Source organism: Phaenicophaeus curvirostris, chromosome 11, assembly GCF_032191515.1.
Source record: "Phaenicophaeus curvirostris isolate KB17595 chromosome 11, BPBGC_Pcur_1.0, whole genome shotgun sequence".
NCBI lineage: Eukaryota > Metazoa > Chordata > Aves > Cuculiformes > Cuculidae > Phaenicophaeus > Phaenicophaeus curvirostris.
In genome coordinates, this window is record NC_091402.1 from 14,342,299 (window position 1) to 14,370,247 (window position 27,949).

The 27,949-nt window shown below is 48.9% G+C and overlaps 1 protein-coding gene across 1 annotated transcript in view; it reads right to left on the reverse strand.

Annotated features, from left to right (window-relative positions):
• Positions 1-27,949, reverse strand: part of PLXND1 (plexin D1) — an 81,836-nt gene that overhangs the window by 34,852 nt on the left and 19,035 nt on the right. The window contains exons 2-15 of the mRNA XM_069866031.1: positions 26,234-26,410; positions 23,260-23,391; positions 21,511-21,611; positions 20,724-20,853; positions 19,161-19,335; positions 17,542-17,650; positions 16,509-16,611; positions 12,156-12,260; positions 9,718-9,807; positions 8,742-8,835; positions 6,167-6,330; positions 4,251-4,402; positions 3,948-4,047; positions 547-686 (exon numbers count right to left, since the gene is read on the reverse strand). Coding sequence (XP_069722132.1) covers positions 547-686; positions 3,948-4,047; positions 4,251-4,402; positions 6,167-6,330; positions 8,742-8,835; positions 9,718-9,807; positions 12,156-12,260; positions 16,509-16,611; positions 17,542-17,650; positions 19,161-19,335; positions 20,724-20,853; positions 21,511-21,611; positions 23,260-23,391; positions 26,234-26,410 — 1,772 coding nt within the window. The remainder of the gene's footprint in view (positions 1-546; positions 687-3,947; positions 4,048-4,250; positions 4,403-6,166; positions 6,331-8,741; positions 8,836-9,717; positions 9,808-12,155; positions 12,261-16,508; positions 16,612-17,541; positions 17,651-19,160; positions 19,336-20,723; positions 20,854-21,510; positions 21,612-23,259; positions 23,392-26,233; positions 26,411-27,949) is intronic.

A 27,949-nucleotide genomic window follows, 5' to 3' on the forward strand; every position in this document is an offset into this window, starting at 1 on the left:
CATCCCAGGCTGCCAGACTGATATCCCATACAGCCAAAGGGAAAGGGCAGGCTCCTACTTCTTCCCACTGATGAGACAAGAACATGGAGGAGGAGGGGTTTCTTCCAATCAGCAAGCTGCCACGGGAGCAGGAATCTGGGTGTGCAGGTGCCTTCTGCCTCCGTCAGATACGGGAACAAAGCCTACGCCTGCTTCGCTCTCAGGGTTTTGATCCTGGTCCCAGACTACCCAAGGGGCCTGGCAGCATGCTGAAAACAGTGCATATAAAGCACTTTGTTTGCTGCTGGTTATTGCCACCACATCACAGCAACACTTTGTCAAAGAAAGTCACCCCATCTTGTGTCAGGCACCTGCACCACAGCTCTGCCTCATCACCCTGGGGACAGAAGGCTGGTGAAGATGCTACGCTGGCTCTAGGCAGGAGCACGCAGTGGCGCCCTCCACCCAAACCTCAGCTCTTCCTGATCTCCTGGGGGATGATCTCATCCTTCCTAACACTTCAGCTTTTGTCACTAGTTCAGCTCCAGCCTCCAGACCCGGTCCCACCTGAGGTCAGTGCACTGCTTGGAGGTGTTGACAAGGACGCGGAGCTCAGAACCAACATCCAGCCTGCTGCCTCTGATGGTCACTCTGGTTCCTCCAGCCTTGGGGCCATTCATGGGAGCTATGGACTGCACCACAGGAAGCTAAAAACAAGGAGAGATATGTTTTCTAGACTGGTAAATTCACAGTTTGATAATCTACACCGCACATGGGAATTGCTCCGGTAAATTTAAGTATCTAGTGTTGTGATGCTCTAAAACAGCAGCACAGCAAAAGCATCCACTGGCAGGGTTTCAGAATAAAGGGAGAGGTACAAGCGTTGAGAAGTGAGATCACAGAACACCTCTGTGACTCTCTGCAGTCCCCAAATCCTGGAAATCAATGAGACATGAGTCCAAACTGGAGCCCAGGATTCCACTAGTCCCTTGAGATTTCCAATGGACAGTCCAGAGCTGGCGACAGATTGAAGTCCATGAACAAAAACGAAATTTCTCATCCATTCCACCTCCCACTATCTCTGCCCTTCTAGATCCATTTCCACCTGAATGCAAAGATAATGCTAAAGCCCCACTGGATGATGGCCTTGAGATCTGTGAGAACAGCCACGAGGGTCTAGATAATTGAATATCAAACTCCTTCTTAAGGAAGCTTCAAATCTGAATCTCTTGAGACAACAGGGACTAAGGGGGAAGTTACTTTGCCTCTCACCATTTTCAGCAGAAATTAGCATGTATGTTATCTGCATTTGCAGCCCCTGGAAATCTTCCCAAGATTCATGAGCTCGAGGCTTTGATAACTAATGCAGCGCTGAATCCTCATGTTTGCAACACAGAGCACCCCAGGAGAGTCTGCTGGGCAACTTCCCTGCTCCGGTTTGAATGGGACACCGAGGGCAGAACAAATAATTACTTCAAGACCTTCCCATAAGGCTCTTAGTAATTCCCTGTCAAATACCACAAACCCTGGAGGCACGAGACATGCTGGGCTGAGCAGCGCGGCCGAAGCCTGCTCACCGCCACAGCCCATCCCTCACTGCAGCTGCAGAGCAAAACCGTACTGAGGCGGCTGAAGAACATGGGCTAAGCTGCTTCATACCGCCTGGTGCTAATGCCCTTTCCTGTCAATCCCAGCCACAAAAACACGCTTATTAATAGCTATCCTTGCCCTTGTCCTACACTCAGACTGCTTTATGTCTCTACAGCCATTTCCTCTGTTGTTTCTGATCATTACCCATTTCCACAAGATTCATTTTGTTCATCTGTATTTCTCTGAGTCTCTGCAAGCAGCTGCCTCCTGCCCTTGGCCCCTAACCTATGCATTCAAATCTGCAGTTACAACAACAGCAGAGAGATTATTCATGTTCCCCAAAGCCCTCCAGCTCTTCCTCTCAGCAACAGCCAGTGGCTACTGCTCTCAGCACATTGCCAGCACTGATTGTCTCCACTGCAACTTCTGCAAATTCAGGTCATTTGGCAAATCCAGCTCATCCACAGCCTGCTATAACATCCTGGAGAAGTCTCTCGATCACATTTCTCCCTCCTCCTCAGAAGAACTGCAGCTGAACACTGTCTCTTCTAGATACATCTAACAGGGACTTTGAAAGATGTTGCACACAAACAGTATTGGGTATTTTACAAAGGACTTTCTTTAGAAAGGCAATTCTAGAAGTCTTTTAGACTTTTTTCGGGTAAACTGCTATCAATGCTCAAGCCCAGGGCTTACTGAGACCAATCTTGCATGGTATAGACTACTTCATCTTCGTGCCATTGTATGTGAGAGGAGAATGAAGAAAACTAAACGGCATTGCTTACTTTGCAAGTGGTGCAGAAGCCACTTCTGGTGTGGAACACAGCAGCAACTACACATTGCGCAGCTTCACTCCCTGACACATGCTGGCACAGGTCAGGGCATTGTTTCATCTCTTCCCCAAGACACCTTTCTGTTGTGCCACCTGATTAGAAAATGGCTCCTCTCCTGCTCCTGGGCAGACAGCCTTCTCCTTAAGCCTGCCCAGAAGCTGCCAGCACAGAGCTGTCATGAACGTGGTTTGAATTCAGCCACTGGCTTTTGCTCCTCTTGCTTTGTTTTTAGAGGTGTTTCCTCAGAGGGCTTCTCCATTCAGTTCAGAAGCTGGTGAAGAAGCCGTCCCGCCCTTTGGGCCCTTCTCCTCTTTGTAAAGAAGGCAAACGGCCCGACAGTGGGAGATGTGGCCAAGCCAGCACGCACATGCTGATGGCAAAGTGCCAGAAATCCCAAACCCAAGGTCCATTACTGGGTTGTACCCCAGATGTACCTCGCTCCACTTCGGACTGCTGGATCTCTGAGATGTTTTGGGTGTCAGCATGGATGCCTAGAAACAATAGGAATGGTTCCCAGAGAATACGTCCTCCCGAGAACTACCATGGAGCCTGGCAATGCCTTTGCCTTGCTGGTCCCCTCCTTGTGCGCTGCCAGGCCTGGCTCTGCTCTGGGATGTGCTGCGCCTGTGCTGGCTGCACTCTGTGTAAACCTCTCTGAGCTAAATACCTAACACGTGATCGGTTACAGGGTGGAGGATTATATTCCATGATCCTGCCCTAAATTCCTCACAATGGCTACCAGGAATCAAATGTCATTTCCTGGGGCTCAAGTCTTCTTTCAAGCCACTAGACTGCAGCACAGTCTATTCTTCCTCAGCACAAGCACAAAGGCTCCAAGTAAACAGCATGCCCTTGGCACCCATCCTGTTGTGTTTGGCCTGGACACATGGGGCTGCCCGTGAATAGCGTCTAGCCAGAGATGAGGGTGCTCGTAGGAAAGAGAAGAAATGCATGGATTTCTTTCAGGCTTATAGAGATGAAAGTTATCTTTGTGAGATGGCACAGTACAAAGCTATAAAGGGCTTTTCTTCATATAATGACAGGGGGTTAGCTCAAGTCTAATCCCTACATGTTATTCTCATGCAAAAACTAAGACAACCTCTGCAGCAAAAAATACTATTTCTAAATAACGTGAGTCCATGGCACGTAACTTACTTAGCACAAAGAGATTTTGCAAGTCTCAAAAAACCACACAGGTTGTAATAGCACTTTAGCAAAAGAGAAGGAAGAAAAATTACCCCCTTTTTATAGCAGGAGAAAAGATGATACAGCCAGGATAAGTGATAAACCACTGCAGGAGCTGAGACTGGGAGTGAGGTTGCGTGTGTTGACAGGCTGTCTGCACACCTGCCCTTCGCACTTAAGTTTGGTTTTGACAGACCACACTCACGTAACCACAAGTGAGGAACTACGTCAGCTGCTTGAGGATCGTGATGCTTTTCTTGTAGATCCTCTTTCCAAACAAGCTGGGTGCATGGTGGCTGCATGCTTGTTTTAAGTCAGTGTGAGCATCACTAAAGAAACATCCAGGAGGCAGCTACTCACCACGTAGGAGTATCGCTCCCTGGACCTCCCTTCCCGGCTCACGTTAACTGTTACCACATCAGAAAATGCCTCCTGAGCCTCTCCAGTCTGGCACACGATCCTGTAGATGAGAATGGGAAGGCTGGTGATTGTGCTGCCCCACCAGAGCAGAGAGGCAGAGCCCACGGCCTCTTCCTCCTCCTGAGCGCTCTGCCAAGGCCAGCGGGCAGGAATGGGGTGAGAGATGGCAATGGGGAGGGACAGACACAAGCAGGGGACATAAAAAGGGACAGGGACCTCCTCGTCGGCTCCCTTAACACTCACGTCTCAGAGACGATGTATCTGTGAGGCAGAGGCACACACTGCACACTGCCGATCCTGATGGCACCGAGGACGTCGCTGAAGCGGCGGCCAAGGTTCCTCCCGCGGATGGTGAGCAGGGTGCCTCCCTCCAGTGGCCCACGCAGCGGCTCCATCTGCAGCACCAAAAGAAAGGTCAGAGGAGAACCACCAGGAAGCGTCTTGCCTTTATCCCTGAGCCTGTGGCTGTGTCCATGTCCCCCTTGGCTCCTCGTGAAGAAGACAGAATTGCTCCTCACACTCCTGCTCACCAACAGCATTCCCACTGCCACGCTCCCCTGGCTGCAGCTTTGCAAACAAGAAGTCATTGCACTCCTGCGCCGAGTTTGGAACCAGGATTTAGTTATGGATGACACCACGCGTGGGGTGAAACATCACTGCTTCCACACCACAGCTTCAAATGCAGTTGGGCCAGAGACAAACCCAGAGGAGGGATGCTAGTGTGCTGGAAGAGAGTCCCACCAACCGCATTTTTACGGGCTGTCCTGAACGCAGCAGTGCCCTTCAAGGACAAAACCAAGACAAAACGTGTCCTGATCCATGGAATGTAGCCAAGGCACCAGCACTGTGACACCATGGGGTGCAGGACGAGCCTGGTACTGTGGGAGGAGAAGGCTGCTCCCCATCAATCTCCTACACCACTGTTTTTTCATCTGACAGCTACCGACCCCACTGCTGTGAGGGGACAGGGTGCTGGGTGTGATGCTGTTCCACTGCATGAGGGGCAGCCTCAGGCATTGTGAAATGGAAACAAATCACTCTAATTCAGAAATGGCTTTTTTCCCCTTTGCAATGGCACACAAAGCTAGTAAAATGTGCCTGGTGGCACCAGCTGGTCAAGCCAGTCAAGGCTGTTGAGGGTCCCTCACCAGTCTTGGTGCCTGCCTTTGCCTGCTGTATTGCCCCATCCCTCCAGGAATGCTCTGCAAGGGCTTGCTTGCTTGCGTGACTCCAGAGGATTTGGATTTACCAGCTACTATTTGCTAAGGAAATAGCGACAGAGTCCTGTGATGCTCTGCGACCTGAACTTTGGCTTCCTTCCATTATTTTCTGGCAAGGTGCTGATAACGCTCAATGAGTGCTGGAGAAACACAGGCCCACAGGGGAGCACCCCTCTCCCCCAGTGACGAGACGGAAGAGGCAGGCAATGGAGATCCTGCAGTCCCTCCATGTAGTGTTACAGCACATGGATTTTGACCAGCTATCACTACACACCTCCCTAGGAACAGAAATCCCATATCCTTTCTGATTTTGATGTTCGCATTAGCTGTTTTGCCCCTCCAGCTTCTCCTTTCCTAGAGAGTTCATTTTAAGATTTGTTATATGCACTTTCTTTGTCACTCGTGAGGGATAAATTTTTTGCCTCACACCATACCTCTGGGCAGAACCCCAGATCTAAATACCTCCAACAAACACTCCTTCAACTACAATTTAAATAAAACTCATATGAAAATGCAAAAGGTTCTCTGCCACTCCTAATCTCAGCAGAACTGCAGAGCACGTGTGCCTGGAGATAGGGCTCAAGTTCACATTTCAGCTATGCTCCATTAAATGCTATTTCTGATAAGAATCCTTCAGCCAACCCGACAAACCTCCCTCGCTTTTACCAACCCCAGGAACTCTGAGATATTTTGATTGTGCCATTCTTGGTTTTCCTACTAATATGGTGAAGACTGGGTCTTGTCATCAGCAAGATGTCCTTGGTGACTCAACGGCATAGAAAGTCTGTGAATAATTCAGCCCTAGTCCTGACCCTGTCCTGTGCCAGGGACACAGCGCGGTTCCTCCTTTTCCTCCAGCCAAGGACAGCGCAGCCAGTTTCAGTTCTCTGCACCAACTGCCATGCCACACACGCCCTCCGTATTGCGTTCAGCTCTTACCTTCTTAATCTCTGGAGCTGGGCAGACGTCTGAGATCTGGAGGGGCTCACTGTGCAGCCTGCAGCTGGAGCTGCTCTCACTCCAGATGCAGCGGTGCCCCAGGTCCTCCCTCCCCAGGCACTGAGAACAGTCAGCACTCCCAGTCGCGCAGTTGTACACCTCCACTAAACCATCAGAGACAACAAAACATGTGAGCTGTTAGGCCTGAAACTTTCATAGTTTTGCTTAGCTTGAGGCAGTCAAACACACCCCCACTCCCTGCAGTCCCCAGCTATATTAATCCAAGAAACATCTGAAATCCAGTAGATGAGCAGAGCAGCTTGCACATATAGCAAGATGAGGCAGCACTTGGCTGCCATCCTGAAGATTTCCCAGAAGGACTGGGTGCTTGTTCTCACTGCAATATAATTTAGCACTTTCTTTTCCTTTTTCTTTCCCTCGAAAAACAAACAACACCCAAACTCGGAACCTTTTGTCAATTTATGCTATATGTTTCCAACTCGCAGCATCCACATGGGAAGCTGCTTGGCAAAGCTGGCTCCATCCTGTTAGCAAAGCAATCACATTGCTTCCACACTCTGACAAAAATCGGATGGTTACAGTGCTTCGTACAGTGTTTACAGTTTCTTTCCTTCCCCCTGGTGACCACGGGCCCTTTCATCGACTTCTCCCTTCAGATCTGCTCAGCCCAGCTTCCACATCATTTTCCTACACCGCTTTCACCTCTTCATTAGCTGGTGCCCTAGGTTACACTTCCTCTGCAGCCTAAAGACTTCTGCTGCTGGAGTGTGGGTATCCGCTGAGATAAACAGCCAGAAACACTCAGGAAACGTGGCTTTCACACCCTTTTCCCCAGAGGAGACTTTGCAGGAGAACATAAAACAAAGAAACAGTCACATTTTGCACTTCTGTTCACAGAAGGATCTCAAGGTGCTTCATATGCAACTAATGAATCCCTCAGCCTTAAACTGTCTGCGTGTGCTCATGCTAATGAAATGTCATCAGCACCAAGGGAGTCACCCATTCTCTACAGAAAACAGAGTTTATTTCACCTCATCTTGAGTCCACAGAGTGAGTTACACTGGTTGGTTTTCCATCCAACAGCAGAGAGCTGGGATTCCTTCAGTGGGCTACTAAAATGCAGTTTACAATAAAAGCTAATAAATATTGAAATAATTAACAGTAATAACTGTAATTCCATTAAAGACAGTATAAAAGATGCACACATTATAATCGGCCTGGCAGATCTCTGTCTCTGCTTGCAAGTCAGCCTCTCTAATTTTACTTGCACCAATCTGATCAAGGCAAGGAGGAGCCAGAGCGGTCTAACAGTCCCACAGGACCTCCAAATATTCTGGCAAATTCAGACTGATGCAAACAGAGTCTGTGTAAGCGAGCTTTTTCTCTGTGCAGGAGGAGGGGGGATTCCACCACGCTCTTTCCGCTGTTGTTCCTGCTCCCAGCACCACCCACGCTGAGAACTAAGAGTCTTCGCTTGCACACCAAAATAGTCTCAGCTCAGATCTCTCACCCCTCTCCTCAGGGTTACCATTGTATCTCAAAAAATATGGGCACCCTCTTCTTTCTGCAAGAAATTAATGTCTCATGCCTATCCATGCTGGTATTTCAAAGGTTATTTCACCAATTTGCAAGAGAAGCCTCCTTTATACACTGGGATTTACTGTGGGGAAACCTTTTTATCCTGGGTCAGTGGCTGATGGTGTTAATGTCTCACTACCTACCCTCCAACGAAAAAAATCTCACTTCAGGTACCTAGTTCTCATTTGCATCAGTGGCAAATCAGGTCGTTCTACTACAATTGTTGACACTACTGGGAGTGAAAAAGGCCCAAAGCTGCTGCCTCCAGCACACAGACAGTGCAACACCAAGTCTCGGGCCAGGGCAGGGAGCAGCAGCTGTTGTGCAAACAGCTCTGTTGGCTGACTGGCTGGGCTTCTCCTATCTAAATGCCTTGTCTGAGCGCCCTCTTAATCTGACTCTTTGCCTGCCTTCCTTAGTCTGCTGATGTAGCAAGGGCTTTTTTGGGAATCCAAGTGTTCTTCCCAGAGATAGAGAGTGGGCCAGGGGTGAAATGGGTTTACACATTTCATTCTTTCTCAGCGCAGGAGGGAAAAAAACCCCACAGGTTTTTACAGTGTGCTGAACCTTGATGCCACACGCCTGTGAGAGCTCAGGGCAGGGTCCTCCCCCATCCCTTATCTCCTCTGGGAGGAATTCCTCCCCCGGGGATGCCCCACATCTCTGTTGTGACCGAGATCCATCCCACGCACAGCTGACAAGCAAGACCTCAACTGCTGCTTGTGCTCAAGGACAGGGCTTGACGTTCCCTGGGTGTAAAGGGGATGTCTGCAGGCATCCATCTGGTTTCTGGGCACACGTTCACATGGATGTGACTCTGGGTAAATATGGTTTTTTTGAATGTGCCTGAGAGAAAGAACAGAGCTGTGCCCGGCTGAGCCATGGTCTCTCTCCTGAAACTATAAACTTTGCCATGATTTGAGAGACATTCAAGCTGACCAGATGAGAGCAGAATAAAAATATTTTCAACTCAGACCTGTCATCATCTCTGGACTGTCGATAAATCTGTCTGGTCTGTCCTTCAGCTGAAGATTCACTGGGAAAAGATGGCTTTTTTCTGATGTATGGAGCTGCACACAAAAAATAAACAAAAGCTTAGGAAATCTAGTAAAATATAAGGTTCCATATGCATACTACATGGATTACCATTCCTCATGAGAATTCTCTGTCTAGTGCTTCTTAGTATGGGAGGGTCATCTTTAGCAGAGGGAAAGAGAGGGAAGGCTGGTTTCTGTCTTAATTTGTGCTGAGTTCCCAATGAAGGGCATTGGGGCACAGCACACACCACAGTGAAGAGCAGAGCTTCAGCTTGCTGCTATTTTTAGTAGAATGGACAGGAAAACTAACAGACTGGCCAGTCTGTGCATTTTCAGCATCAGGCTACAACATAGAGTTTTGCAGGTGACGTGACAGGGAAGTGCTCCTCTCCAGCTTCTACTTGCAATATTCCCACCAGTGGATGCCCAAACCTTTGCTGCATTTCAGACGTGCAGTTTTCCTCCCAACAACTACACACCACTCTTCAGTGAGCATCTGAGCATTTTCTCAGGCCAATTCCTAGCTCAGAATAAAAGCTACAGAAATAGAAACACTGAAAGGTGGCCAATTTTTTTGCCTGAACTGAACTATTCCCATTTAGAAAAGTAAACAAGCAGCTCCTTCCCAAAGCCCAGCGGAGCAGGGGCTGGAGCCACTGCAGATACCCACAGAACAGGCAACGCAGCATCAGTGACTTGTGAATGCCCTTCAAGCAGCAGTACACGCAAACAGCCTTTTGCCAAGGGGAGAAACCCAGTTTGCACTTTTTCAGCTGAAAGTGGAGGAAGGGAGGGAGGAGGAGAGACAATGTCCCAGCCACTGAGTGGGAAGTCGGGGACAAGACCCTCCCTGCCCTCAGACCTGCCCTGCACCATGCAGGGAGCAAGGCTGGTGACCTAACTGCTCCAACTCACCAATACGTGCATGCACTCCACGGCAGAGGAGTTCACCCACCGGGCTTCAAACGTCCTTTCTGTCCCGAAGTGGCACTCCAGAGCTGTCTCCTGGGAGAGGGAAGACAAAGGCAAAACAGCTGCAACAACTGTTTAGTACAGTTCTTCATCGCAGTCGACCTATATAGCAGGCACCGTATCTCACCTTGTTTCTCCTGAGGGTACCTGAACTGCTTTCAAGACATATAGGACATCAGAACCCAATACTGTAAACAGGGCTGGGAGTGGTGCTTAATGAATCCTGCTGTTACACACCTATACATGAAACTGCTGCAGGCTGAGCATCACACGTGGAGACAAGCCCCTGTCTCTTGCTCTGGCCCAGAGAGCTGTTGTAAAGTGTCATGATCAGGTGTGAGGCAGCTGCTTCTGAAGCTGGGGACTTGCACCAAGTACAGACCAGGAGACGTGTCTGACCCACGACATGCACTGACCAGGAGACATGCCTAGCCAGGCTGTCCTCCTGTAGTGAGGTTCCTCCGGACTGCGGGTGTTTAGAGCACCTGCTGCAATGCAGACTTAGAGTCAAACTGGTCTCAAGCCGCCTCACCAAAATCAGAACAAACCAGACAAAACCAGCTTACGATCCAGGCTCTAAGTCACCTTCCTTCTCCTTCCAAAAATTGCACAGAGCAAATCTCTAATTCAAATTAGGACCCAGATGGGAGTATGTTCAAAGGTACATTTTCTGTGCTGTTTTCCTGATAACACAAGGATGAGATCCTGCCCAAAGTTACTCCTGTGTGCCCATCCTGCAGGAAAAAATCTTATCTCCAAGGAGGCTGATGCTCCACCACTACTGAGGTCTAACTACCCTTTGAAAACTGACATATCTGATAAAAGACATGAAAGAAAGCACCAGGCTCCTGGCAGGCAGCTGCTGGCTCAGCGAACACCCACATGACCGCAAGGCAGAAACTGGAACATTCTCCAGTGCATCGCCCGTGCCCAGGCAGCTTCTGCTTTGCAGGCTGACCTGTGCCCACTGCCTCTTGCCCATCACCTGGGCAGTGCCCCCGCCAGCGAAGGTGTTGGGGCATGTGTCTCCAACGCTTCAAGCTCTGGCAGCTCTCATGAGCTCCTGCTGAGTGGAAAGGAGAAGGAATCTTGCCCAGTGCCCTGGGACAGTCTGCGGACAGTGGTGGGAGGAAGTCGGATTGCCGGAGCCTCTCCAGCTGCCCTGGGAGCGGCGGTGCCTCAGCGCCTTTCCTGCTGACTTCATTTCCTATCGACTTGCATATAGTATTGCTTCCTTTTCAGCCACCTCCAGCATCCACAGAGGAAAAGGACTTCTCACCATTTTTTGCTGATTGCAGAGGGCACATCCTTGTTTGCAAAGGCCAGACCTGTGCAGGAAGCAGCAGCTCCAGCCAGGGGGGGAGAGCTCGTTTCTGCCTTTGTGTTGGAGGGCACAAAGTCTACTGGAAGTGGTGCCCCTGCAGCGCCTGGAAACTTCCTGCCCCCTCCTGCCAAGCAGAACCACTAGCATTTCCAGCCTTCTCCTTTCCCTGTGGGAAGAGGAGGTGCCTGGCTGTTCAGCGTGTAGGTATTGGCAGGGGCACAGTTATCCAGGCACCAAGGGTCCCACTGAAGACTTGATCCAAAGTGACACAGGGCAGCTTCCTAAAAATACCAGAGCTTAGTCAGGTATTTTCCTAGCACCCAGCCTCCCCAACCCAAACTCCTCTAGTTCCTCCTGGCACGGGACACATCGCCAAATGCACCATTTGACGTCCACTCCCACTTTTCTCCCTAATACAATTGGCAAGCCAGAAAATTTCACAGAAAGGATTTTTTTCACAAAAAAAAAAAAGAGCTCTGCAGCGATGATGAAAACTTAAGCTAAAACATATTTCTATGCTGTACTCCAAGTACTGGCTTTGCCACCACAGGGCTCTCTGCCCTCAGCTCTAGGCTTTGTCCTTCATTTTCTCATGCAGAGTGGTGGGACCAGGCTGGCACACGGCACCGGGAGAGCGTGACACCGGCGTGCTCTGTGGTGGGGCAAACACCAACATGGTGAAACCAGGAATTTTATTTCTCCTGAACATTTTGTTCCAGTGACTGTTTCACAGGGTGCATAAAACTCCTTTTTCAACCGAATGCAAAAATTCTATCACTAACTGCAGGAGATCCCTGGAGAATGCCTGGACATGAAGAGCATCTCCCTTTGGTTTTACTATGCAACCCCACTCACCATCAGGGTGGCTGCTTTCCACCAGTGTCTTTTGTTAACACAATGGTTTTGGCTGTCAACGTGAACTGGGACCGGCCATATCACTTGCTCCTGAGGCAGAAACCAGCTCATACTTAAAATCACTTTGGCTGACCAGGCCACCTTGTTACACACCAGCCTAGGCTGATCTGAACCTTCCCTGTCTCTCCTGGAACTCACTTACCTTTGAGAAAGTCGCATTAGCCAGGGAGATTATAATGTCCCGAGATACTCCTGTGGGCATTGGGTCCAATGAGGCAGGTACAATTCGTGGACAGTCAATTTTCTTCTGTTAGGTACAAAACAAAACAAAGAAAAGAGAGATTAGCTGGGTGCACATTGAGCATTCTCAGTGTCAAGGCAAAAAGAGACATTGGGGCCCTTGATAAGATTAATTTCACTATATCTTTAAAGTCAGAGCACACTGTAACCAAGAAAGTGGATACCAAAATGGCATCATTATGCACAGAGTGATAACAACACATGGAACCTTCCTCCTCCAAGTCACCAGCTTTAAGTCCAGCCAGCATGGCACTGCCTTACAATCCACCCCTCTGTGACCTGTCCGATAACCACAGCACAGTGGCTGTGTTTCAGGGGGGCTCATCTGCAGCGGTGGGTCAACAGCCACAGCCCAGCAGATGGAAAAGCACAGCAGGAATTCCCCCCTCGCTCCTGCCCAGTTCCTCCAACAGTTCAGGGACATAGTCAGCTCCCAGCCCTTGGGCTGTTGGGCTGCTAAGCCTGCACTTTCATCTTCCTGCACTGGAAAAAAATGTACTCCTAGGTAAAAAGCAAATGTGAACATTCTTCTCAGCTGCCACTCTGAGCAGCTCCCTCATTACATGCACTTAAATGTTAGAAGACGAGGCTGGAGTGACACTAAAAGGAGGCACTACAGCCTGCAATGGCAAATCTGCCGGTGCGATCCCTCTCCTGCCAGCAGGAAGCCGATGCCTCACACATCGCAATGTGCATTTCTGCAAACCCCTGCAGAGATTTCACTTTCTAGCGGTCTCCCTCCTGCACAGTGTCATTTCAGAAGTGTGCGGGGGTTTGTGTGTGCACGCGTGTGCACGGAGACGAAAGGGTATAATGAGCTGTAGGGGCTTCAGCAAGGGGTAGGACAGCTGAAATGAAGGGCGTCAATGAAGCTGAAAAATGATTTTAAAAGGTCATCTGTCCCTTACTTTTGTTCTCACTTTAAATTGATGGCTCAGATACTGCAGCTGACTCAGAATTCTAGTCTGTATGACAAGCCCATCCTGTTCTTTCATAAGATGTAAATCACATTGCAAAACTACAGCAAAATTGAACCCAGATTCCACACTGCCCCAGGGTATACCCAGACTAATGCCTTTGACAGTAGAGCCATTGGAGTAAAAGACAACAAAATATTTGGTCCATTATGCAGAATAATTTGCAGCAAGTGAGATTTGCTTCTCACTCCCACTAAGGGTTACTATCTTGTAATTCCTCTGATGACAGTGCAGCTGCTGCTCTGATGAGAGGTAGAGCCTGTCCTCCTCATGCCAAGATGCCCAGGCAGGACACATCCCTGGTGCTGGACACAAAGTGAGCTTGATTCTCTCTTGCCTTCTCCAGACCTAGCTAGGGGTGAGGGAACTACCTGGAAGTTCCAGTTTGACTGTGGAAAACACGCTTCATCTCTGTCAGGACACTCTAACCAAGCACAGTTGGTGCTGCCTAAACAAGGAGATTAAATAACAGAGATGTACATGATAAGAGAACTAAAACAACAAAGCAAAGCACTGGAGAGAGATTTCAGTCCCAAGCCTCTTCTAGGAGAACCAAAACAGTTAAAATAAAACAAGCAGGGCTACACCTGAAAATTCATGCAAAAGTTCCTGTGGTCTGGTGTGTCCTCGCATGTCACAGCAGCCGGCATAGCCTGCTAGATAAAGACACTTTAGAGGACTGATTAACTTGTCATCTTGCAGACCCTTCTCATGCTGTTCATCAGCGGTTAGAAATAGAGCTTTCCAGATGATTGTATCATTCATGTGTGGATCAGGGCAAAGAGTCTGATAGTTTAAAATGCTGTGGATGAAGCCAGTATGATGCTGGCTTCCCGGCAGACCAGTTTTCAGGTGCAGCCACACCAGCAACGGTTTGTTTACTGAAAGCTCAGACTGTAATACCAGGCAAGATGTTTCCAGGGCTACAGAGCACCTCATCCTGCAGGCTGCTCACTGAAATCAGCGGGAAGAGCGCTAAGAAAGACACAAAGATAAAAGAGGAATGTGCCCAAACCAGGTGCAGCATCCAACCAAACTGTACCCCTGGAGTAGATCAGAGGCAAGAAAGCGAGGATAGGCATAGTTATCCTTGCCAGAGTCATCCCTGGCTCTCATCATCTGCTTGAGGTGATGGCAGCAGAGTGGGAAGACTGGGTACAGCTCTCCTTAACACATAGGTGAGGTTGCTCAAGACCTATGTCTACAACCCTAATTCCCTCCCTCTGGGAAGAAGAGCAGCGATGATATGCAAGCACCCCATTCCACGCTGTCCTGATGGCCAGGGAAGCAGATCTGATGCTGGGCTGCCACGGTCCAGCCATTCCAGAACCAATATACCCCTACCTTGCACCACCACTGGCTCAAGAGCAGAAAGATGTCTCTGTCGGGTTTGATTTCATGGGGGGTCTGTTCCACCAGCACAAGGCTGCATGAGTATGGGGTGCCAGCACATGCACAGGGGCAGGAGGAGCAAGCTTGGACAGGGCAGGGATGCCCGGTCAGCTTAGAAGGACAAGGTGTCTGTGGTCCCCATCTCAGACTGCTCCTCATTTGTAGTGCCACAGGCAACGTCACCTCACTATCATCCGGCTCTTCACTTGCTTCCATGTCCTGGGACATATTCCAGTCTCATGCAACAGAGATCCACCAGACTCAGCAGTTGTCACTCCAAGTCACAGAGTGACTCCAGAGCCACGGAGGCATGACTGACTAACTGCCACAGCCGTGGGTTTGGCTTTACAAGGGATCATTTGTATCTGGCCCCAAGAGGCTCCATGTGAGAAGACCTGTGCCCTCCTACCAGCAGCACAGACACTGTAAGAGGATTTTACTGCCACACCATCGGTTTTACAGCTTGTCCTCAGCTCCAGTAGCCCTGAGCAGCAAAGGGGACAAGGCCAGGCTCTGCCTTGCACGGCAGGGAATGAGGGGGCAGCTGGATTCAGCAAGATCTGGTTCTCAAATCCACCCTGGCATCACCCCTGGTCTGGGAGGGACACCTGGGCTGAGCCAGAAAAACACACCGCTCTGCCAAATAACTGCTTCTCCCCTTGCTTTCAAGGAACAGCTACACTTAAGTCAAAGAAAACACATTATCTCAGGCAATTTTTGTGTTTGCCAGCTGAGTTGCAGGCTATGCGGTGCCTTGTCAAGGAAAAAGTTAATCCAATAACACGGGACTTTCCTCACAAAGTCCATGCAGCCCAAGCTCTTCCTCTAGATTTAATGAGAAACACACTGTAAACTGGCTGTGACTAACACCACCAATGGAGGACCAACCCGTGGAGGTCCCCAGCCACCCTGCTGTCACCCGGTGCCGCTGGTGGGGCTGACAGACCCTAGAGACACTGGCCTGAGCAGCTGCTCTGGCCCCAGGAAGCAGTCAGCTCACTACCACCCAGCAGGGATGGGAAACGCTTCCCAAGGTTTTACACTAGACATGACAGTGCAGACCTGCAACGTGGTGGCCCCATCTCCTTCCCTGTCCCCTGCAATTGCAGCTACCCACCTCCTCCCCGATGGAGGAGAGAAGATGCCAGAGCTGGCCCCGGGTCTGAGCCCAAGGGTGAGATGTCTGACACTGGGCCAAACTCCAGCCGGCAATGAGCATAGGGAACTGCTGGAAGAGCTGAGATGAGAGCAAAGCACCGGTGCCAAAGGGATATTCAATTTACAGTGTAAAAGCCTGGCTTGGATCTACGGCAGATTGATTGCTAAAAAGTCAATTTTATTTAAATTAACTTCAATTTAAATTTCAGAAGCAGGAACACACAGAGCCTCTGGGTTATTAGAAGCTATAATTTGGAAAGGGTTGATTTTCTCCTTTAGACGAGCACCACTAGTGGTGCTCCAGCAAATTATTAACATACCGCAGCAGCCTAGTCAAAGCAAAACGAATTGTAAAGTATTGCTCTATTTATTGTATTACTTAAACCCAGGCATCTCAGGATGCTGAGAAGTAGTAGCATTGCTCTATATGTGAAGAACCAAGGGATGAAGCCTGCTGAGGCAACACTCCAGAGCAGCCTTCCAGCTCTCTGTCTGCTGAGTCTTTGGAAGTGAGATGTGTATTGCTGCATTTCTGATTGTGGATGTTCGTCCAGACTAGGAAGAACATCAGCAACATCAAGCAACATTGTCCTTAGAGCTGCTCCTGACCTGCTGGGGTAGCACTGCCAAACCCAGGCCATCTGCCTCCATCCCAAGGAGAAGGAAAACAACAGCAACAGCACAGCAATGCAGGGAAGTCTGAAGCAGCAAAGTTTGATGGGCTTTACCTTCATCTGCAGCGCATCATCACACTGTGAGTGATTGGAGACACAGGTGTAGGTGGAGGGGCACCAGTGACACTTCCACCTGGTTGAGAGGCAGCTGGTGCATCTGAAATGGCAAAGGTGTGGTGAGAAAAGCAGATTTCAGGCTGCTCTGGGGAACCGCACCTCGTCCACGCAATCCATCTTCACACACTGTGTTCAGTCCTTAACGGTCCCAAGAAAAACCTGTGGCAGGTGTCTATCATCCCCAATGCCACTCTGAGGGCAGTCCCAGGGCATCGCTGCCTTTGGTGCCACTGCCCAGACCCAAGTAATAGCAGATTGGGAGCCACCCTCCCCTACTTGGCAAAATACACTGTTTTCCCCTTTCTGTCTTCCCCGTGGAGCCAGGCAGGGGACAGGCAAAGGCTCTCCCTTGTGGCTTGCACAGGGCATGGAACCTCCGGCAGGGAGGACTCAGGGATCCCCATGGTCAGCCTCCGTTGCTACACTCCTGAAAGCTGGATGACTTTCTGTGGGTGGACACCAGACCTCCCCCTTCCAGCCCACCCTGTTGATGAGGGGTACGTGGCTGCTGCCCCCTGAGCTGGCAGGGAAGAGAGAGCAGAGGGAACATGCCCACCTCGCGCTCCTCCATCAGCACCCCACAGCCCCACTGGGATCGCTGAGAAGGCTGGCTCTGCTGTCTAAGGGTTAACAGAACAAGCTTTATATAAAAATATTATTCATGTTTTAAAAAAACCCAACGCGTCCAGATGGCTCCAGACGCTGTGAGGACCCTCATTTGTAAATCCCTGGCAGCGCAGCCACTGTGTCCCTGCCAAATCCTGCCCAGGCCCCTAGCCGCTCCACTAGCAGGGAGGCTGCACTCCCCAATTAACCTTGTGAGGAGAACCCTTGTCCCGCTGCTCACGTGCACCCTCCTGGCTTCGAATCACTCCGTCTACTTCCATCGTCCCGGTGCCATGCGGCCGCAGACGCGCCACCCACACCCTGCCGCCGCCTGCCCAGCTGCCTGCACACCAGGGTCACTTACGCTCTCTTTGGGTAAATGTTTCCAGTTCTTTTGCAATCGTAGATGGTGAAATTGGCCCGGATAATGTTTTTGCTGTTGACCCGGAGAGCAGTTTCGACAACCACGTGGTCTGAGAGAATCAAGCCAAAGAATATTGAGTTGCAAGAGCCTCTCGCTCATGCTCATGCTTAGAAGACAAGACAGACCCTTGGGAATACAAGGGCTAAATCTGATTTGTTTTCTCCAGGGCTTCTTCTGAGCTACATTTCAGAGCTTGGACCATTCATCTTTTGCCCTCTGACTTCCAGCTCTTCCCTCTCAGATCAACGCTTTACATCACCCTCACCAGAAGAGAACATTGCTACTTTCAGCAGAAAATTCCAGCGTGTTATGCAAGTGTTAATTAGTAGAGTTAATTATTGTCTTCGCTTACATTTGGTGTTAAATGATATTTTTTTTAAAAAATGTGGTAATTAAAACATGTTAGTTATCATGTTTTAAAACCCCGCTCACTTTCCCCATGACAACAAACCCTCAGAGAAGACTGGAAATCCCTTTTTTGGCTACTTAACACACTACCCTAACTCCCCCTCCCCCCAGAATTGCTTAATTTTTTTCTCTTTGCAATTTTGCCATATAAGCACCAGGGACAAGAGACAATGCCTCTTTCAGAATATGTACAATAAATCAACGCATTGGATTCCAGAAATTCATTTGGACATTGCCGTAACCAATAATACAGAACAGTTAATGATCTCCCATTCTTTGGATAACTAGGGAGAAAAAAACAATGCAGCTTTATAAACTTGCCTATGAAAAGTGGGATTTTTCAAATGGACTGGCTAATTCTTCTACTGAAGTCAACTGTCTTCAATAGAGCATTCACTCTAGGCTTGAAAGATTAAAATTTTAACCAGCACTCAAATATGGAATGAAGCATCAAATTTCTCAGAGGGAGATAGAAAATGGGCTGTCTCCATCGTTAAGCGGCAAGTATCAGACCTGGTCAGCTCGGCCATCAAGGCTCAGATAACTTCAACCAGACCTGCAGGTGATTGTCACCTCTGGAATGCAGCTCCATGGACCCTCCAAATGGACATCCCACTTGGTACCACCTGAAAGCAAGGGGACACTAGAAGGCCTCAGTCTGGCTTTTGGTTGCATAAACAGGACTAAGAGTTTCTGAGCTGCATTTAGGTACGCGCTTGCTCTTCTTCCAGAGCTTCTCCTGGAAGGTAGAGTATGTTTGGGAGTGAAATTAAACAAAAGCAATTGAAAATATCAATGTAAGTAGCAACGTTATTTCCCCAGGGCCAAAACATTTTTGGTTTACTACTTACTAAATCTATAACAGAAGCTCTAACCAGATAAATCTTAATAAAGTAAATGCATGAACTGGCTTTTAAATTTTGATATTTAAAAAAAAAATTTTGATAGATTTGAAATACTGTCAATTCATGTTAAGATGGTAGCACTCCCACACTTCAAAGTCATATGCCCTATGAAGAGAAGCAGCTTGGGTAATTTTTTTCCCCCTATATGCAGTATATGCGCATATGATCGGAAAAAGAAAAAAGCCTATGAAAAATTATGTCTACAAAAGCGGTTGCAACAAACTGAGCTTGTTTTCCCCTACATACCTTGGTCGTCTGGGAACGGTGGATATTTCTCGCGTGGAAGCAAACTGCAATAAATAAATTGGTTTACATAATCTCCAGCAACTCTGGCTACTGTGTGGACATTATTTCCGTAGTCACATGAAATATTTGTTCCATTCAGGTTCGGGATAGTCCCATTTATTTGAATTATCAGGGCCTATATTGGACAAAAAAAAAAATCAGTTATTATCATAGAAGATTATATGTAGAATTTGTCGATGTTTTACAAGCTTTTCATGTGCTAGCAACTCCTAAACAAGCTCACAGATAACTGTTTTCTTTCTTTTTATACACCTGGGACTCTAAAAGCCATCTGCATGCAAAACCTTGCTTCATTAGTACGAGCTCTGTCATCATCAACTTCAACAACTGCAGCTGGCATGAAAACCCAGCCCAAGGCTTCCTTGGGAGACCACTCAGAGGAAGCAGGACACAAAGGCTAAGCCCTCCCCGAGCTGCTCAGGCTGTTCTCAACTCACACCTCCTGCCCAAGCCCCTGTTAGTCTGATTCCTGGGCTGGGCTCCTTCATTCAGCTACCTTCTGAAGCTCTTGGAAGGGAGAAGATGGAAGAGCAGAACGAAATTAATCCCTGCTTCTTGAGTGCCTGAACTGGTTCCTAGTGCTTGCAAGTTCAGGCACTCAAGAAGCAGGGATTAATTTTGTTCAGCAACAGGAGGTGTCAAGCTGGCAGGAGCCTGCGGAGAGGGCAGCAGGCAGCTGGCCACAAACAAGCATCCTTCCCTGGGTACACAACGGCTGAGAGCCTGGCTGCAGTGGGTTTTTTTGCCTTCAGCCTCTGAAGGGAAGTGACGGGAAATTTTGCAGAGAAGGAATGCTTTTAGGTAGGGAAACGCAGGAAAACACGCAGTCCACGTGCCTGGCTGGCTTCCCCGCATCGTCAGCAGGGTGACTACCCGGAGACCCCCAGCACATTGCTCCTGCACAGCCGAAATGGAGCTGGACCAGTGCCAGGGTCCCATGGGATCCCTCTCTCCAGTTCTGGTTTGGGCTCTGCCTCAGCTGCTGTCTGTTTATGACCGATTTCCCCATGTTAGGGCTGGTCAAGAACTTTGACACAGAGAGATTTTTGTCACCAGGAGATGGTCTGTCTTTAAATGAAAAATACTTTTATACAAACATTTAAAATGTAACTAAAATATTGTTAAAAATAGCAACAGTACAAAACAAGAAAATGAGATAATCTTGCCATCTGCAGCTGATCTTCTGTATTTTGAAATTCTGCAGATGTCTCCAGTGCATTCAGTGTAGCAGCTTCAGAAGTCCTGCTCACCTGCAGGCTCAGCAGCTGGATCCTGCTGGCTTCCAGGGTGTTGAGGTAGAGGAGGTCACCTCTGTGTGATTTTGAGAACCTTGGCCTGATTCAGTAGCATACAACAGAGCTCAGCATCCCTATGACCCATATCCAAGCCACGTGGAGCCGTGCTACCATACTAGCGGAGCATGGATATTTATCAGCCCTGAGAGCAAGTAACTACACCATGGGACACTGCACAAGATTAATTTGGTATTCACATAAAACGCACCGGGTTTTCTTTGTCGATATCAATCTCAGGCTCCAAGATGGTCATGGAAGGGCACTGCTGTACTCCTTCACTTGCACTCGCCCAGAAGTTGGCCCCTGTGAAGTTTGTGCACTCGTGCTGCAGAGAACACCTGCAATGAACAGGGGAACAACTCCCAGTTGATTATTTTTAAAACAAGTGATAAATACGTTGATTTCTTTGTAAGGGAAGAGCCTGAGAAAATCCTGCGTCTACATCTTTTTCCTCCCTCCATGCAGCTAAGCCTAAAGCTTTGCTGCTATATTTAGTGTCTGGTTGCCACGATAAGAGCATGTACTCCCATCAGCACCGACGGAGCACCAGGATTCAGGGTAAGCAAGAGCAGGCTAGGCTGAACCCAGAACTGAGAGAAGGTGGTGGTTTTTTCCGACTTCTTCAGTTTGTAAACCCAGAGTCTAATTTTGTAAATTCCTAGTTTAGTGTTGATTGTCTCCTACTTATCAATAACTGCAAGGGAAAAGAGGGTGTTGGCTCTCTCAGTCTTATAGTTGGGTGTGTGCAAGATATTCTTTGCACTGGCAGTTGACTGCAGGGTAACAGTGCAGCTACAGTTAAATCCTGGCTCTGAAGAGCATCCCAACTATTTGAGACCAGATGCAATTGTTTTTAAAAGCATCTATTTCACAAGGAATGGACAAAGACTAATGGTAGTGTGACTGCATGGAAATATAAAAGGCACCAGAAATACTTGCCTGGGCTCGAGGGCCAAAGGATTTGCCAAAGCACACCAGGAAACAACTATTCCTACCTGGTTTCCATTGTGCACCATCCACAGTAAGCGTCAGCAGCGGCCAGGCATTCCGTGCACGTTGAGTACTGGTTGCAGGCAGCCACCTTCACTCGTGTCATCTGCACGACAACAGATGTGTCCCAATGTTTTATAACATCACAGAAACACTCAACTCAACTAGGATGTGCTATATAGCTAGTGATGAGACACCAGCCTCTCGGGCTGCTTTACCCATTAGCCTGGACAGAACAGATGATGAGAAGCAGATCCTGGAACTGCCATCCTCTGCCCTACACCACTCAGTGGAGCTGCCCCATGGCGTGCACAGTAGTGCTGAGCTGAGCTCAACTGAGCTGCTCCTTTTCAGTTGCCACCTTGGCAATAGATGTGTGATAGTCAGGCTACAGAGAGTGATACCACATCTTTCTGATGCATCAGATGGAGATGGTTTTACAGCTTCACCCTCCCTGTGAGAAGCTCTCACTCAGACCTGCAGAAAGAGCCTTTCTAGACAGAGCTGAACTCTATCCGGCTATTTACAAAATGACCAGAAAGCAAAACCACTCTGCAAACCTTAATTTGAAAGAAATCAAAATACTTCTGGGGACTTACTTGGCAGAAGCCATTGGAGAGAAAGCATGTGTCAGTTTATGTTTTTTCCTCCCTCAATTCTAAGCACTTGAGAAGGAAAACTGCGACATCTGGTACAGTGAGGACTGACATGAGCCACTGAGAGCCCTGAGCTCCCACCAGGCGAGCACACCTCAGACCACGAGCTCCTTGGCCTGACCCTCACTCTACCCACAGCACTTTGCTACTCTCCAGCCTTTCAGTGTTCAGCATCCCTCCTCCAGCCTCATCAAGGTCCCAGGGAACTTCTAAGGATGCTAATTCCACCAAAGCAAAATTAACTCATCTGGTTTATTGGAAAAGTATCAGACAGAGGAGAGCATCACAAGTGCTGCACTGGGTGTTTGATCGAGCCTGAATAAGGTACACAGCACAGCCTGGGAGCTGAGATGAGACAGCTTGAAACATCAGCTAAAGAGGCATCCCAGGAGGGTTCTGTGAAATGATAATGACCAATCTGCAGGGAATTAGGGCTTGGAAAATATAAATGCAACATATAACATTTATGGTTGTGCATCTGTTTTGACAGATTAAAATGTAATTCAGGACAAACCACCAGCGCCTGGAGCACTCAGCTCTTGCCTTCCTCCTCTGCTCACTTGATGGAGATGACACCGTCTGTTTCTACCTGCTGCGGTATTCCCCGTCTCTGCAGAGAACCCTCCTCCCATCCAGCCCTCTTGCCATCCAGGCTGAGCAGAAACCTCCTCCAAGAATCATTTCTGACAGGCAGACTTTTTGTCTGTAGGATTTCCTAACAGCCTCCTTAAAGACTGTGCACTGTAATTTTGAGGTTTCTATACAAGAACAATCTCTGCTTATTTCTGCACTCCTGGAAGTGAGATCGGGTTTGATATCTTTCACTTTTATTTTACCTTAATAATCATGACAAAGATGAGAAAGCCTGACAAGCTGGTCTCCTCAGCATGACTCCCACTTCACACAGGAGAATGGAAAGGCATAGATAACCCCCTGGAAAGCCTTTTGAGACTCCAGCCAAAGCTCTGAACTTCTTGGCTCTGCCTATTAGTGTTAAAGCCAATGTTATTGTCTCTTCCTGCTCCCAGCTTAGTGCTGAATGCTAAATCAAGTGCATGATGCCCAAAGGGCTATTTTGCTGAAGACTAAAGAGCTCACCTGATAGGAGGTCATCAGATAGAGGTAGGTGGAATCAGAAGGGTCGAACTGCATGATGGGGTGGACAGGCTCTCCGTAAGCCACCGAAATAGATCTCCTGCTAATAACCTTCATGGTACTGTCCAGATTAATCTGTAGTGGGAAGAAGCCACTCATTGAGACCATTTTTCAAGCACTATGTTGAGAAGATTATTCTTCCTCGGTTATAAACAAGAATCAAAGTCACATTTAACGGCGTTCCACGTTTTCAAGTACTGTAAATCTCTACACGCTTCGCAAGCTGCCACACAGAGCTTTATGAAAAGCCAGCTGTGTGCCACAGGGAAGCCTTTGAGTGGTTCAGAAAGCCCAGGCCAAGGGCAGGAGCACTGCCCAGTGATGAACAACCCTCGCCGCCCTTGGTCCCTCTGTTTGAGAGGCTGCCTGCAAAACTTGTAGTCTAAGGCTCTACCCACTGCATGGCTGCTCTTGCTTTACCCTGACGTAAGTGGCACCAGTCTTCAGCCCTTACTACATACACACATGCATTTCTGTTACAAAGAACCTTGCATTTCCAAAGCTTAATGAAAAACAGCGAGAATCAGCAACAGGGCTGTACAATATGCTTCCCACATTTTTGAAAAATAAGTGTTGTCATTCCTGTTGTCAAAAATGAAGCTTTTATCCCTGCTAACTCTGGAAGACCATGTCAGTGGCTGCAAGAGAGACAAATCCTACCTTGCCTCATGAATCACCAGCTGAAGCGCTGGCAGTGATGGAAGAGGCTGCAAAGTATCAGCCTGCCTTTCAGATTCCAGAATGCGTTGGCATTTGACTTGAAAACTCAGCAAATTAAATGTGGCATTGCTGAGAGGAAGTAACAATAGGGCTACACAATTTTGCGTGACAGCCACTTTTTAGCTTAAAACAGAAAGGGAGTGAGGAAAAATCCTACTTCCCTACAAGCAAGGGAAGGCAAAAATTATAAGGACTGAGCATGTCTCTGCTCTCAAAAGTCTGGATTAATTAATTAACATAGGATTAATTAATTCTTACACTAGAGCAGCACTGACACATCCTAGTAAGATAGCACAAGCTCAAAATAGAGGGCTTCCCTCTGCTAGGAACCATATACAACCAACTGCAAGCTGTTATGCAGAAACAGAAGGGAGCTATCATTACCCCTATTTTAAAAGCTGGCTATCCAGAGTAAATAATTTGCCTGGGATCACTCAAGCTGTCCATGAACCGAGTCCCGATGCCCTCCACTTTAGCATCGTGACCATCCTCTCTCCCTTTTTGCTGAGACCTGCTCAAAGCCTGGCTGTCTCTAGGTGCCCGTCCCTAGGTCCCTCTGGCTCCTGGGCTTGTTCACCCTACTCTTTCACGGAGCAGGCACTTCCCTGGATTCCCATGAGCTGCAGGCCCCCAGGTGAGAGCCACTACAGCAGTGCAGAGGGGCAGGGACCACCAGTTCTCTCACTTGAGCAGGGCTAGAATGTGCTGGAGGACACTAGCACTGGTGAGAGCAGAGCGGGGTGAAGTTCTGGGCAATGCCACCACAGCACCTTGTCTACAGACTTCCAGATCTGGACACGTCGGGACTCACTGTAACTGATGTTTCCCACCCCCTGTCTCCCTCAAGGGCTTTGCACCCTGGCACACCTTGCCCTGGCCACCACTTCCAAGCACTATTTTTCCTTTAATGACTGTTGGACGTGGCACTGATAATGGCCCTCACGAAATGCCCGTCTGCAGCCTATCTGATTAATTCCCCATACATACCCCTGGCAGCCATAATTGCTGCTGGCAGGAGCTGCTTGAGCACTATTTCTGCCCCTTCGCTGTCTTTTCTCAGGCAGCAAATCTGAATGATAACTCACGCAAAGTATCTTGTATCCCGTGCCAAATAACAAGGAGCCCCGAAGGTAAAAAGGCTTCTGGTTATGCAGCTGTGTTGTAGAATTAGGTTAGAGCTATCTGAGCAAATTATCCCAGCAAAGGGTAGCCAGGAGCCTCTCCCTAATGGAGGCACAGCAGATAAGGCTGCTTTCTCTGAGATGATAATGGAAGCAGAGCTGTTAATACTGTGTGAACAGGAGCTGCGCTGCGTGTGGCATGTGCCTCTCCAGCCTGGTGCACCTGGCTGGGCTGCCAGTTTTCTCCCACCCTTGTGAATCACCTGCCCCTGCAGGCAAAAATCAAAGCTGTGAGTTTCTTTGTGATTGTTCCCACATTTTTGCCAGGAGCACTTGGACACAAGGGAAGAGATTGGATCAGATTTCTTCTCCCCAAGCATTTTGATCCAATATTTCAGATTACGCACCACTCACTGCTGAGACAAAGCAGGTATCAGCCATGTCTCTGCTCCAGGGCTTTTTTCCCTTCTCCTCTGTGGACCTTCAATGCTGAGAGTACACGACTGTTGTGGCTGTCTGGAATCAAAACTTTCTTTGGCAAACTTCAAGCACTAAAGTTACTGAAACCTTGGCCTTGTTTCTCAGCTCTGGAGCCAGGGTATTGCATAGCCCTACATTGCCTTTGGCATGTTATTTAAAACAGATACTCCATCAGATGCATGGATTCACACCTGCTTTGGTCTCAGCTGTGATGAAGCATCTCTTGGTGATTCCCTCGTCTACATGGAGCCTTCAAAAGCCATCAGCTTGGAGGGAGAATTTATTAGAAGAGCTGTTAATAATTAAATGCTGCACAATAACATTGCCAGCATAGGGTTCATCAAGAACATCCTTCTTGCATGGCAGCCTTGAACAGTAATTAACGGCCACCAGTTACCAGGCAGCATATATCACTGCGCAAATTTCGGCAGCATCCAATTAATTCTCCATTGCCAAAACAAAGCAGGTGCTCAGACAAACTCAACAACAGGCATTGTGCTCTGTGCCAACCAGAGGTGCTGGAAGTGGAAGCCCCACCACCCATGCTGTCCCTCCAGCCCTGCCACCCCATTTTGGTGCTGCCAGGCTCCACTTGCCTTCATGAGTCCTCCGCTGGCAGTGCCCAGGAACACCACGGTGTAGTTGTTGACGCTGGCCACTGCCACTGAGGTCAGGCCGCTGTAGGTGAACACGGGGGTCGCTGTGACGGGGTTCACGATGGCCAATGGGTGCTGAAGGTGCGCAGCTCCACAGTCCAGCTGCTCTGGCTGCAGCTGTGGAGAGACACGCATGTCAGTGGGCTGCAGCAAACGCCAGCGGGTGCCTCCCGTCATCACCACCTCAGGCTCAGCGTGGACATACTGCTGACAGCTCTGCTGCACCCAGGCAAAGCTTCTGGGCAAATCACGGGATAGGAAAATGAAAATGGTTAATGTGGCAGTAGAGAGATTTAATAGAACCTTCTTTGTCCTTGCCAGATCTACCCTCAGAGCCAAATGCAGATCAGGCTTCACTGGAGATGAGCTAACAGAGGAATTCTGCCCTTGTACACATTACAGGCAGGTGCCATTGCTGCTAGAGCCACCCAGGTGTGCGACACCCCAAGAAGGTGTTCTCCAGCCACAGGACCATTCACTGTAGTAGCACCTGCACCTCAACACAAAAGTCTGGTGCAACAGTAGAAGTGGACAAGGGGACTCCTGCACCCCTCTCCCACCAATGCAGCCCTCCAGCACGGTGCTGGAAGCCCCTCACCAGCAGGGACTGCACTGCAGGGAAGGTTTTTCTCAGCCTGCTGAAGACAAGCCTACCCCAGTGGCCAGTTGCCCTTGCAGAGGTGGTTGCTCTGCCCGCAGAGGGCTGGTCCCACGCTGCCCCAGCGCTGCAATGGATCCCCCTTCCCATTGGTCAGCATTGCTCAGGATCAGTGCTCAGGATCAGCACTCGGAAGCGCACAGAGCTGCACTCAGCTGGGGCAGCTGCACACCCAGCAGCCATCTCTGGCTCTTTCCTTCTCAAACAAAAATTGGAGCAAAAAGTTTCTCCAGTAAAAGAACTCAAGATATCATTTCCCTGCAAGTAAGCAAGGACGTGACTGAGAATGGAGCCAAAGAGAGGGAGCTTGCTGGTGACTTTCAGGACTGTAAATCCTGGCTCTGATCTTGCTGCTATGGAATTCAACAGCAACATTTCCACTGGGATGGTCATCCACTGGGATGGGGTGGAAAAGCTGCTGAGGGGAGGAGGCATCATGCTGCAGGACACAGAGAAGAGCAGCAGCTGCAAAACTCTGCCCAGAAACACTGGAGCCACTGACCCCATCCAGCCTCAGCCCACAGCCACTCGCCATGTGTCGGGGAGCAAGTCCAGCCATGCCCTGTGCCCAAGACCACAAGATATTAATTATTTGCCTCTGGCTTCCGTTATTAAGCTGTTCCTCAGAGCTCTGAGGAAGCAGGAACTGCCTTTGTTACAGAAAAGTTAAACTCAAGGCAACAGCCCAGCAGACACTGCAGCTGAAGCAGGTGCCTGGCTGCAGCAGGAGCTGCCGTGGTGGAGGAGCCACCCTGCGCGAGGGCTAGTGACTGGGGCCACAAGGCCAGCATAAAGGCTCCCATGTCGATTCACTATCAGGTGCCAAAGGGCAAAGACAGAAGACAATTGTTAAGGATTCTTCATCTGTGAACCTTGTCTGTGAGCAGGCATTTGGCTCGTTTGGCCCAAAGCAAGACAACAGACTTTACTATCCTGTGCTAAATTAATTAGCACAGTTGCTGCATGACAGCAGCATTTGAAAACGGGACTGATGCCTC